A 12,891-nucleotide genomic window follows, 5' to 3' on the forward strand; every position below is an offset into this window, starting at 1 on the left:
GGGACTCAATGCTCGCCAGCTCCCACTGAGCGGGCACTCCGTGGACTGCACTTGCCCTCCCGGTTTGTCTACTGAGTGACTGCTCACCATTGTGCTGGCCTGGCTGAATCCTTCCCCATTGGCTCTTGGGACCTTTAGTGACTTACACTGCCGCTCTATGGCATCCTCAGGGACAGCTAGGATCCAAAGCTGTGTGGCTGTGGCCCTTGCTGAGAACTATAAATAGAATTTGCAGGTTCCTGGTGGGGTCCATAGTCCACTGGAATCTCATGAGAACATTTTCACATTGATGTATTTTGGGAAGGGGGGGGCGGTGAGTATGTTTGGGAAGCAGGAAGGTTGAGACAAGGTCTCAGTATTTAGCCCAGGCTAGACTTGAATCAAAATCCTTCTGCCGTAGCCTCCCAAGCGCTGCATTGTAGACGCTCACCACCACACCTGTTTTTAGAGTCTGTGTTTTTTATTATGAAGAAATATTTGCACTATGAAATATGTTGAGTAATTCAGGCTGCCCCAGCCCTTGCTGTGTCTGTGGTGGGACTGAGGCTCTGAAAGAAAAAAAAAAAAAAGAAAATCCCCGAGTGCAGTGGCTGCTCCAGCCAGCATGGAGAGAGGTGGGGGGTCAGGTCTCCCCTTCACAAGCACCCGTGGGAGGGCATTCTTATTCCTCCTCCTCTTGGTCCCACACGCTATCAGCTGTCCCATGATATCCATGCAGTTCACAGTTCACAGAGCTGTGAACTTGGGGGTTGGGGAGGGGGAGACGGCACAAAGCATTTCATGTGATTAACAAGAGTAGTAGTGAGTTGTCCCTTTATATCGGGTTGGAGTTTTAGAAGCCAATCTGAGGTGTTCTGTCCCTCGAAGCAGCTGGCTCCCATGTGTCAGAGGAGCCTTTCATATTTCTAGATCACAAAGGGTAAATAATGAAGAGTAGAGTGTGGAGTCTGCAGCCAGGCTGCCTGACCAGGCTGCCTGAGCTCGCATCCGAGTCCTGACTCTTACTTATAACCTGGGGCACCAGCCTCAGTTTTCTTCTCTGATAAATGGGGCACCTTTAGGGAGGGTGGAAGGAGAGTCGTCTTAGCTGCAGTGTTTACCACAGTCGTAGAGAGCCCTCACTAGCAGTAAGGTGTGGAGGAGGTATCTGGGCAAGGAAGCATCTGGAAGGATCTGGATCATTATACCAAAGGGTTTCCTTTAGTACCAGAGGGCTAGAAAACAGTGGCCTGTGGTGCCACCAACCAATCAGGAGGATGCAGGTGGGCTCCCTGCCCTCAGGAGGAGCCCCCATTCTCTTCACATTGTCCTAACTCAGGGCCTTGGCATATACTGTTCCCCCCACCCCACAGCCCCAGCCAGATGGCAAGATGGTCCCTCTGTCTACTCCTTCTTTGATCTAGTGTCTTCCACTAGAATGTCAGCAGCGTCCATGCTCACTGTGGTAGCCCCAGGGCCCAGCCCAGGACCTGGCACCCGGTGTGAACACTTGAGTGAACGAGGAATTGGAGGTTGGTGTGGTCGTTTCACCACCGGCTCAGCTCAGTGCTGAGATCTCTGCCTTCCCATCGGCCATGAAGCCCCAAGAGTCTACTTGGGCTCTTTCATGGGGAAAAAAAAAGAGTCCCACTACCCCCTGCACCCCGCTGGGGCTTTCTCTCCAGGAACCTTCACACAAGGAGGTGCTTCCTCTCTGCTGTCACAATTGGGAATGACCTGCCCTTGCTGTGTGTGCTTGGGCCAGCTGCCTGACCTCTCTGAGCCTGGGTGTTCTCCCTGAGGATAAAGCCATCTCAGACAGTAAAAGATGACTTGAAGGCAACGCCACCAAATGGACCACACTGACCAGTTATCTGTGTAGAGAGGGAAGGAGAACTGGAGAGGACAGACGAAGGGACTACGGAGAGGTGAAGGGTCCAGAGAAAAAGGGCCACAACGGCGGTGTCAGGGGTCCAGGCCTTTGGAGAGATGCCGGGGGAGGGGGGCTGGTGTCAAAGAAGGGCGTGGTCTTGGAGTTCAGCTCTGAAGACTGGCGGAGAATAGCGCTTGTTGTCCCTGCTCTGCTTCCCGCAGGCCCGGAGCCCGAGCTCTGCGGAATGACCAGAGGCACCGGGCCAGGCAGCTTCTGTGTCTCTTTAATCTCCTCCAGGCCGGTCCGCCCCACCCGACCCTCCCTCCTGCTCCCCGCCTGTCGGGGTGGAGGCCCGGGACCCCTCTCCCGAGTCCAGGGACTAAGGCACCAGGTGGCTTGCTGCAGGTCGGCCGAGCACAGACTCACAGAACAAACACTGAGGACGGACGCAGACAAGCGTGGTGGGTACCGGGCAGGAACGGGGCTCCCACGAGCTCTGGGTGCGCCCCGGCCGCGGAAAGCCCCGGCCGCCCGCCAAGGCTGCGGCATCAGGATGGGCGCAGCAGCGGACGCGGCGCTCACTTGCCGTCCTTGCGCGACAGGCACCGCGGGAGGCAGAAGAAAGTCTGCTTGACGCGCGCCAGCAGCGGCAGCGGCCGGTGTGAGTCCCGCGGCGATCGCGGCACCAGGCGCTGCAGGGTCCCCTCGGAAGCCGCCGAGGACGCTGCGGTGGCCGACGCTGCCGACGTCGCCGAGCCCTGGCGACAGCGCCTGCAGAGAGGCAGCAGCGCACGCAAGTCCTCCTCGTCGCGGAACGGGATCTCCCCGAAGCGCTCCTCCAGCTGCCGGCGAAGCTGGGGCGGGAAGGGGGAGCAGGGCGAGCATCTAGCTGTCACCTGTTTGCCACCTCCGCCCCTCGCTCTCTCCCCACACCTGGCTACCCTAAGTGTCAACTCAGGTCCTAACCTCTCCCTACTACCCATGACATGCCCATCTTCCAGACTGGCTTGATACAAACTGCACTAAACCACCTTCTTGAGTCTCTGTCCCCCATCCCAGGATTCCAAGACACCACACACCCGGATCTCTTCCTTGTCTGCTCTCAGCCTAGGGCAGCCCCCGGGGTCCCCTGTGTCACTGTCTGGGAGCCCTCCAGTCATCCTGATCACATCTCTCCCTCTCACTGCTAGCTGACTGAGTGGCTTCAACCTGATATTTTCACGTGAAGGCTCCCTAGAAACACTAAGTGAAGGGACTCCTCTGGTCTCAAAAAGACCCAGGGTGGAGTGGAACACAGACTCCCCCTGCCCCCAAGTGCCCCCAAGTCCCTTGTATTAGGGACACTTGTGTTGGCCACAATCTGGTCTCAAGTCATCCAAATTCTCAGTTAAGACAAATAAAAACCTGAAAAGCCAGGCTAGGTGTGACCTACAGAGCAATCCCAGTGCTTGGGAGTCTGAGGCAGGAGGATGGTGAGTTTGTGACCAAAGTGAGAGTGTGGAAAGGGGAGAGGCACAGGCTACATCTCATCCAATGGGCACTAAAAATCAAGGAGGAATCTAGGCTTCCCCGGCTTCGCACAGCCCCTACCTTCTGGGAGTTTGCCCAGCCAAACTCCTCGAGCTGCTGCCTAAAGCCCGGGTTTGGGTTGGCGATCGGCCGGGACGCCTTGATGGCTTCAAGCACTTCCTGCCAGCCAAGTCCGGTCACCGTCATCACGTAGGCAATCACTATGGTGGTACTTCGAGAAATACCTGCAAAGCTAGATCAGGGACAACCCCAGGCTTCAGGAAAGTCCCAGTCTCTTCCATCCTCCCTCCCTGGCGGGTCCCTGGCCCTGCCTACAGGAGCTTCTTCATGTTGTCCCCTGGGCTCCAACCACAGCGAGCCTGCCTTCCTAGCTCCAGGATTTGGCTTATGACATTTCCCTTTCCTCTGACCAATACCACATCATGGGACTGTCTGAAATACTCATTCATTCGTTTAACAAACATCTCCTGACTGTCTCTTTTTGTTCAGGTCCTGGGGTATAAAACCCATGGTTTCTGCTGCCCTGGAGCTTACAGTGTGGTTTGGAGAAAAAGCCACTAACCAAAGTAGCCAGTTCAGACACTGATGATCAATCACTGGAAGACAAGGTGAGTCTGGGGCCAGAGAGGTAGAGAGGTTTCTTTAGAGGGAATGGAAGAGGTGTAAGGGACAGGATCCTTAGGAAGTGACATCAAGCTGAGTTTTGAAAGACAGGGTCAGCCCAGAATGTTGTGGGGCAGGGACCGTAGGCAAATTGTGGAGTGCTTGCTTAAATGTGTACAAGACTGAGTTCAGTTACCCACACCACAAGAAAAACAAGACAAAATATTCTTAAGTAGCAGGTACAAAGATCTCAAGGTGAAAGATAGGCCGTGGGTTTGAGGAAGGGGAGGTTAGGATGGCTAAATATGGGGAGAGCTAGGTTTTAAGAGAGCTATCCCCTGGCCCCAGCCAGAACCCTTGGTGAGATGCCACAGGAGAAACGGCATCTTTGGGTCAGGGACACTGGAGAAGACTCAGAGTCCTAGCCCTGCACTCATGCCCCAAAGGCCTGCAGAGGAGGAAGGCAGAAGCTAGATTGATTGGTCTACCTATGTGACCTCATCTAGCTCCTTCAACAGCCCCATCAACGTGACGTTTATTCCCCCACTTTACAGATAAGGAAACTGAGTCTCAGGGAAACTCGGTTGCTTGGCCATCCAGCTGCTAGGAATGATGGGCCTTTTGAGCGATGGGTTGAGTAATGGGCTGACAGCACGGCCACAGGCTGGAGGGGCCCTGCCCCACAGGACATGCATGTGAGGACTCACCAGTGCACGAGGCAGTTACCCCCGTTGAGGCGGCAAGAGTGGATAAAGTGGACGCATTCTTTGAAGTGCTTTTTGCTAGAGAAGAAAGTAACAGGGAAGGCAGTGCTGGGGGGCAGGTCTCTCAGGAGTTGTCTCCTCCCCATTTACAGACAGCAAGGGACTCACAACCCTGGGTCCTCAGTGCAGCCAGCGTGTACAGTGAATGGGGACACTCCTTGGAAAGGGGGCAGGCAGCACAGCAGGCAGGAAGAGGGGCTGGCCCCACCTCTCCAGTGGGTACAAGGAACAAGGACTTGGGTGTGGGGAGAGTGAGGGTGCCATTCTTCTGGGGTCCCAGAGGAGCTGGGACAGTAGTTAGCAGTGGGTTGGCAAGGCTTCAGCCTGGGGCCATCCCGAGCTCCAGGTACTGGTGCTAGTGAGCCCCCCTCCCCCACCCCTCCATCCCTCACCCCCTAGTTTCCCAGAGTCCCTGCAATCGCCGGGTTCTGCCTCACATCTCCGGCTGGCTCGGGTCACCTCATCTTTGTAAGCATCCTTGACTCATCACATCCTGCCTGATGTAGCCAAAGCTCAGAGACGATAAATGATTTGGCCAAGGTCACAGGGCAGTAAATGGCAAGGCCTGGCTGCAAACCAGGTGTCTTAACTGCGAGCCAGGATGCAGGTTGAGTCTGACCCTCAAATCTGCTGGAGAGAGCTGATTAGGGGACATGCTACAAGGACGTGGTTGGAACAGACTCAGGACGCCCCCTGACAGCTTTCTGGTCTCAGGACCCTTGGCCCTCACTCCCACCTCCAGGGACAGCTCTCTGTCAGCTGTTGGCCCATCCAGGGGGAACTTACATGGGTACCTCAGGAGTATCAGACACTGAGATTCGAAGGTAGGTGATATCCTGCAAGGATGAAATGCACACTCAGATGGTGGGGCCTGGCCTGCATCCCTCCCCCAGCATGAGCTGCCAAAGCCATTGTGACCCCAGCCCAGTCCTGTCCCTCCCTAGACCACCAATGTTTTCCAGTCCCCAAAGAGCAGGTATTGGCTGTATGGGCCTGCCAGCTCCGTTTGTACAGATGGTATCCTCACCCACAGGTGACATGAAACAGGAGGACTTGCAACCTGGGAAGGTGTTTCTTCAAGGGACTTTCCTCCAAGCAGAGAATGTAAAGTTACACAGTGAAAAGGGTAGGGCTCATTTGTCTTGAGGAGTTCAAATTATGAAAACAACAGTCAGGCAGAGCGATCTTACATTTGTAATCCTAGCACTCAGGAGGCTGAGGCAGGGGGATTATGAGTTAGAGGCCAACCTGGGCTACCACAGTAAGTCTCTGCCTCAAAAGACAAATACCACACACACACACACACACACACACACACCACCACCACCACCACCACCACCACTACCAACAACAGCAGCAGCAGCAGCAGCAGCAGCAGCAGCAGCAGCAACAACTGCTTCACAAATCAGTCTGGCAGCCTTGCTTTGTGCTGAGGCTCCACACAAGGGTACTGCAGATATTTCTGCCCATGTCCCAAACCCCTCCCTGCCCTTTCTCAAGTGTGTTCCCCTTAATACTTTGTTACTCCACCCAACCCGTTTCGGGTGCCTGGCTTGCTGCTGGCTGTGGCTCTCAAAGGGCACAGGACCTGTCCTCTTGTCCCCATGGAGGTGTGTCTTGTCTCTGTCTAACACCTCCAAGGTCATGGAATCCCATGTTGTTTGCAAGGTCTGCAGTTTCGTTTTGCAGTGTGTTCGATGTGGGCTTGCCTGGTAGTGTCAAAACCCTGCCTGCTGAACTCCCTGGTGGAAGATGGCTGCTGGTGAGATGTTGGGGGAGGGCTCTTTCTCTAAGCACTCATGGCTTTAATAAACACATTAATAACTTGGAAAGCAAGCCTGTGCAATCTGCTCAGACTACATACTCCAGTGCTCCAGAACGAGGCTGCCCTAGAATGCAAAATCAGACTCCACTGGCCTGGAAATTTCTTCATTGACAATGAAAGTCATAGATTATTGTCAGATGCTCTTAGAGACCATCAAATTTGATAAGTAAAACAACGGAAAAACAAAAAACAAAAAACACAAAAACCCAACCAAACCCTGAGGCTCTGAAAGGGTAAAGGAACTTGCCCAAGGTCATCACGGCAAGTCTGTGTGGGGGTGGGGTGGGGGTGGGGGTTCTATCATTGGGTTGTTTTTTTTTTTTAATTTATTTAAAAGGTTTTAAATGTGTGAGAGTTCTGCCTACAGGTATGTAAATGTGCACCATTTGTGTGCCTGCTGCCCTTGGAGGTCAGAAGAGGCCCTCAGAGCTCTCTAGAACTGGAGTTACAGTGTGAGCTGCCAAGTGGGCCGTGGAAACCAAGCCTGGGGCTTTTAAAAGAACAAGTGCGCAGGGCAGTGGTGGCACACGCCTTTAATCCCAGCACTTGGGAGGCAGAGGCAGGAGGATTTCTGAGTTCGAGGCCAGCCTGGTCTACAGAGTGAGCTCCAGGACAGCCAGGGGCACACAGAGAAACCCTGTCTCGAAAAACCAAAAAAAAAAAAAAAAAAAAAAAAGAACAACTGCTCCTAACCACTGAGCCATCTCCACAGGCCCCATGGAGCCTGTTTTTTGTTTGTTGATTTGTTTTTGTTTTTGTTTTTTGCTTCTTTAATCTCAGATCTCCTGAGCCTGAGATTTCAATCTACTGTTCCTCCTCTGCAACAGATGTAGCAGACACAGAATCTAATATAAGGGGCTCTTTTATTGGAACATATGTGTATGTATATGTATGCATATACATCATTATATATGTATACACACATATATAATAACGTCTATGTGTGTGCGCACCTATGCATGTGCGTATGTATGCACAGGAGGGGTGCCCACATGCATTTGTTTACATGCAGGCCGGGCTCAGGTGTCTTGCTCTATCACCCTCTCTCTGCCTTATTCCCGAGAGACAGGCTTTCTCACAGAACTGGAGATGTTTTTCAGCCTGGTTGGCAGCCGGCTGCTTCCCGCCTCCATCCTGTCTACCTCTAGCGCCAGAGTTACAGGCACACATAGGAATGCCTGGCTTTTACACGGGTGCTAGGGATCTGTAGAAAGTGCTCTCAGACACAGACATCTTCCTCGCCTGGGATAAGAGTTTTTTGGTTTTTTTTAAAACTTATCTCTTATCAGTTATACTTTGTTAGCACCTATATGTGACTCAGAGAAACTCAGTGAGGTCAGTACTATTGTAAGATTCCCACTTAATAGGTGACTGGAGCTCAGTTTGTCTTGTGCATAAGGTCACAAGAATAAATGGTCTCCTGATTTTAGCACCAGTGGTCTGAGTTTTTTAATTCTTTCCTCTTGGTCCTAAAACCATCTTCTCTTCCTTAGGATTCCACGAGGGCACAAACAACTATTTAATTAATGCCTTACAGCATCCAGAAGTATCTTCCACATCTGGCAGGGTCTTTGTCCTCTCTCAACAGCCCTCTGGGGCAGTTGGGATCAAAAGCACCAAAGAGCTGAAGTCACAGCCCAAGGTTGTACAGCAAGACACAGAACCCAGGATTTTCTATTTGGAATCATCCAGATACTTGGCAATTGGAAGGGTGCCCAGGTAGGTGCAAAAAGGATTAATATAAGACCTGCATTAAAGTCCTACTATTAAGGATTGATACAAGACTTCTAGGGTCAGATGGCCTATGTTCAAATCCCAGTTGGCCAGCTTCCTCAATGTCTGACCTTAGATGAGTTCATTTACCTCTTGGTCTCAGTCACCAAACAGCGGTGATACAAACAGCCTAATGAGGAGGATGGATCAGCTGGGGTCCAGATGGGATCTAAGGACGGTGGCTTAGGGACGGAGCATTGGCCTAGGGTGTTCAACACCCTAGGCTCTATCTCCAGTCCTAGGAAGTGGGAATCGGGTGAAGGGCAGTCCCAGAGCTTTCTCTCCCACCTACCAGCCCTGGAATGGAGAGTTTGGAGTACCTGCAATAGAGGCTGGGGTGATTCGTGGATAGAGATGATATGTGTGATCTTATTCCGGCCCAGCTGATCCGGGTCTTTGGCATCTGAAAGAAACAGGCCACTTGAGCCAAGTTGGCAGGTGTGACTTATTTATTCCTAATGACCAACTGCAGCAAAAGCCGGTGCCCAGCTTGCACGCTGCTCACCCCTCCCTCCCCCGCCCTCTTGGCCCACCCTCTGCAGGCTTGCATGTTCCTTCCCCCACCTCTGGGGCGCCCATCAGACAGAGGCTGGCGTGCCCCAGCCTTGTGCTGTTCTACACATCCCAGACACCTATCCCTAGTTCATCCTTCAACCCAGCCATTCTGCTTCTAGGCATCTGTGGACGGGTAACTGCACAGGGAAAAACTGCACATGGAGGGAGGCTGGTGTTCTCTGCAGCAGTGTTGGATGCAGAAGCGGCTAAATGTTTGGAATAACCTAATGCCCATCAGAAAGGGACTGGGTGAAAATGAGCACAGCTGTACTCTGGACTCCCTCGCAACAATTAGAGCGATCCCTATGAGCTGATGATATCTGAGGTTGTCCCTGATGTGTGTTTTAAGTGGGGCACATCACTTCCTGAGCAGCATGCAGAATAGGGTTCCATGTGTTTTAAATATCACATCCATATCTACACTCTATGACACATAACTCCAGAAAGCACCCTTTCAGGATGCCAGTGATCATCTCTGGGGAGTGAGATGTACCAGCGTGTGCCTACTATGCACAGGCTTTAGTCATCTCTGGGGAGTGAGATGTACCAGCGTGTGCCTACTATGTGCAGGCTTTGGTCATCTCTGGGGAGTGGGATGTGCCAGTGTGTGCCTACTATGCGCAGGCCTTGGCTGGGCACTGAGTCTGGGGTCAACTCCATGGCTCCTGTCCTGATAGAACTAACATACAACTTAGCCAAATCCTCTCAGAAATCAATGTGGCAGGAGCTGCTGAGGAGGCTCCTAGGGAGGAAGGAGCCAGGGCCATAGGGTGGGTCACCTGAGTCTTCTCTGTGACTTTTCCACCTTGGGTCCCTAGGCCTTGAGCCAGCCTGTCTCAGCACATTTTCCACCAAAGCCAAAGGTCTATGTTCAGCTCTGGCTCCCTAAGGCCAGCATGAAGTCTGTGAAGGCAGGGATGGGAGGGTGCTTCCCCTCCCCCATGGAAGACTGTGGAGGGAGAGATGAGAAAAAAGAGAAGGCAGAAAGCCTCCTGGTGCTTCCGCTCAGGATTCTGCTTAGAGGAGTTGGTGGTCCAGCTCCCCTTCAGCGGAGGAAGAATTCACAGCTTCCCACTGAGGGGAAGTCATACCTTTAGGCAGACCTCAAGGAAAACATACTGGAAGAAACCTTCTGGGTGGTTGGGCTTTGTGCTGAGGGGGCTGGCAAAGCTCAGAACCAGGGCCATCCTTTGTGTGAGCCTTTAACCTGCAAACCTCGAGAGTGAGGTGAATTGGGAGTGCTCTTTCCAGCCTGAGGACGGCCAGCCATTGCACCCCTAATCCTTCATGAAGAATCCTTTCTCCTCCCAGCCTGGCTTCCTCCCCCTCCCCACTCCATTCTTGAAAGCATCTAAGTTGTGTGGGCCTGAGCGTGAATAGTGGACACAGGTCTGGGACAGGCAGAGTACTGTGGCCTTGGGACAGAGTGGGCAGTGCTCACCAATGAAGTTTCCAAGGTAGAGTCCAGGAAGTACCTGGAGGAAGGAGAGCAGGGGTCAGGGGTCAGCCTGTACCCCTTCCCACCCATGGTAGCTGCCCCCCACCCTCCACAGCTCTTCTATCCTGGTGGTGGGACCCCAGGAAGCCATCTCCCTGGTAGGTCTGGGTGATTCGTGAGGGGTCTGGGGCTCTGGCAAGGATACAAGAACAGGCGATCAAATTAACCACAGGAGGGGCCAGGGAGGTCAGCCTGGGGACAGGTACAAGAGTAGGGATGGGTAGGAAGTCCCAGGTAGAGATCAGGGAGGAGCACTGTGTGGGACCCGGGCAGAGTGGACTAAAGCAGGCACAGGTGGAAGGCCATGCAGCCGAGCTGGAGGAATAGAGAGGTTTCAGAGTCCAGGAGTCAGTCACACACACACACACACACACACACACACACACACACACAGAGAGAGAGAGAGAGAGAGAGAGAGAGAGAGAGAGAGAGAGAGAGAGAGAGATGCTTCAAGAGAGGCAAGTGAAAGGGACAGCAAGAGTCAGAGTCCGCACAGAGGACAGACAGGCGCGGGCAGAGACAGAAAGGCAGGCAAATGCAGTCTGGAGGGCAGAGTGACAGAGATGTGGCACTCGTCTCGGGGCAGGAGCAGAAGGTCAGCGGCCAGCGCGGGGCGGTCTGGCACGGCGGGGGTTCCCCCTACCTTGGTCATGCCATTCCCCATGATCCTGAGGCAGGGTGGCGGGGCGCACCCCAAGCTCGGCGCCTGGAAAGCGCTAGGTTCACAGCTGCCCGACTGGCCCAGGCCCGGAGCCTGTAACCTGATGGGAAACCAGGGGTCCGGCGTCCGCGACCCTGCTCAATCCTGCGCAGCCGCCGCCGCCGCCGCCGCCGCCGCCCGCTGACCCCCGGCCCCGGTGGGAAGTGATGGAGGGAGCCGCTGCCGCCGCTGCCGCCACCGCCGCCGCCGCCGCAGGCTCCTCCTACCCTCTCGGTCATGTGGGGCACCCCTCCCCCGTGGGCCGTGGCGGGGGGCCGGACAAAGCCCCAGTGTGCGGGGCCCACGGCCCGCGGGACAACGGCAGCTTGTTGCGGCCGCGTGGGATGCCACCTCCGGAGGTGGGGGCGGGGCGCTCCCCCAACCCTGGCACCGTCAGGCGCCGCGTTTAGGGCGGGTGGGTCGCCTCGAGAGTCTGTGCCTGCACCTGCCTGCGGCTGGGGGCAAAGCAGCCAGGTTCTCCAGTCTGGATCCCTTTAGTGGTAGAAGCTGGGCTCTTTGCAACAAGAAAACAGAAACATTTCTTCCTCCCCCCACCCCTCCCCTCCCATGCAACCACCCTAGCAGCCATCCCCCCTCATTCTAGCTCATCCCACTTTCCGTGTCTACTCATCCGTTCTATCCACTTAGCTATCCGTTCACCATCCGGCCATCCAGCCATCATCCATCTTCCCTTCAATCTATTTATGCGCCAGCCCACTCATTCACCCACCTCTCACCTGTCTTCCTCCCATCCATTCATCTATCCATCATTCATCCGTCACGCCACTCATCTCTCGGAATCCGTCCTCCCTCTCATCCATCCTTCCATGTACTCTGGTCCCCAAGGAGGACCGCGTGGGTAATTCTACTTGGACCAGGTATAACTGCCATTAGAAGCCCAAAGAAACAGGGGTAAATGTGTGGGGAAAGGGTGTATAGAAAGGTTCCGGGCACCTGGATCCTGGCTCAGACAACTGCAACAAGATGTCCATCGTTCAAGCCCATGTGCACACTTGACTTGTTGAATGATCTGAGGTCTTCATGTGGCTCAGCTGACGCTGTCGGCATAAGCATGCTAAAATAAACGAGTCTGGGCACCTCCCGTGGGAACTGAATAGAAACAGCTGAGCCTGCTGTGTCCCCGTGGGCATCATCCTTATCCTTCTCTTCCAAGTGATTGCAGGGGAGTGTCCACTCAGGCAGGACAGAGAGTTCGTTTCAGCTGTAACTGGAGAAAAAGAAAGCCATTCTTCATGTGTCTCCCTTCCTTGAGTTCACAGTGTATGTGGGGCGTTTTGCGCAATGATCTCTGTTTTCATAAAACCCTAATTATTCAGCAAATATTTAGTGAGCAGTAGGTCCTAAGAACACAGTCACGGGGTAAGACAGAGGCTATTCTTCCTTCCTTAGCTAGCAGGCTAGAACTCAGCTTCCTCAGCCGTGGGCACGGCCCAAACTGACTGTGTGATGGTTGTTAAAAAGTTTGTGTAAAAGGTTTCTAAACCCGCAATGCCTAATTTCAAAACTAAACACATAGTGAGTCTGGGGTGTTTCTTCGCTTTAAATCTCCAGCACACACACATTTTGCCCTGAGCAGGCTGTCAGGCACATACCATCCATGACCTGTGGGCAGAGCAGATACAGCTGGAGCTCAGGGAGCTGAGGCAGGGGCATGAGACAGGCTGAAGAGTGCAGTCAGGGCCCCCGTGAAAGCACCCTCTATGGCACAAGTAGGCTTAACATATCTTTCTCCTCCATGGGATAGATAAAGGTAAAGGGAAACTTTAACTA

General features: G+C 53.7%; 1 protein-coding gene across 1 annotated transcript; it reads right to left on the reverse strand.

The window, feature by feature from the left end:
* Positions 1–461: 461 nt before the first annotated feature.
* Dusp15 (dual specificity phosphatase 15) lies at positions 462–12,382 on the reverse strand. Its single transcript, XM_052183939.1, has 8 exons — positions 12,055–12,382; positions 11,044–11,161; positions 10,344–10,377; positions 8,668–8,750; positions 5,536–5,585; positions 4,693–4,767; positions 3,443–3,614; positions 462–2,706 (listed from the first exon to the last, which is right to left on the reverse strand). The coding sequence occupies exons 1-8, from the start codon at positions 12,090–12,092 to the stop codon at positions 2,431–2,433; spliced, it is 846 nt and encodes a 281-aa protein (XP_052039899.1). The 5' UTR covers positions 12,093–12,382; the 3' UTR covers positions 462–2,430.
* Between the last annotated feature and the right edge of the window lie 509 nt (positions 12,383–12,891).

Source organism: Apodemus sylvaticus, chromosome 5 (genome assembly GCF_947179515.1).
Source record: "Apodemus sylvaticus chromosome 5, mApoSyl1.1, whole genome shotgun sequence".
Taxonomy (NCBI): domain Eukaryota; kingdom Metazoa; phylum Chordata; class Mammalia; order Rodentia; family Muridae; genus Apodemus; species Apodemus sylvaticus.

Excerpts from the sequence above, each read along its gene's own strand:
- Dusp15 (XM_052183939.1), bottom strand. The coding sequence starts at position 12,092 with ATGGACATCTTGTTGCAGTTGTCTGAGCCAGGATCCAG. Across the intron at positions 8,751-10,343 it reads CTACCTTGGAAACTTCATTG|ATGCCAAAGACCCGGATCAG; the intron begins GTGAGCACTGCC and ends TGTTTCTTTCAG. Across the intron at positions 2,707-3,442 it reads GCTGGGCAAACTCCCAGAAG|CTTCGCCGGCAGCTGGAGGA; the intron begins GTAGGGGCTGTG and ends TTCCCGCCCCAG.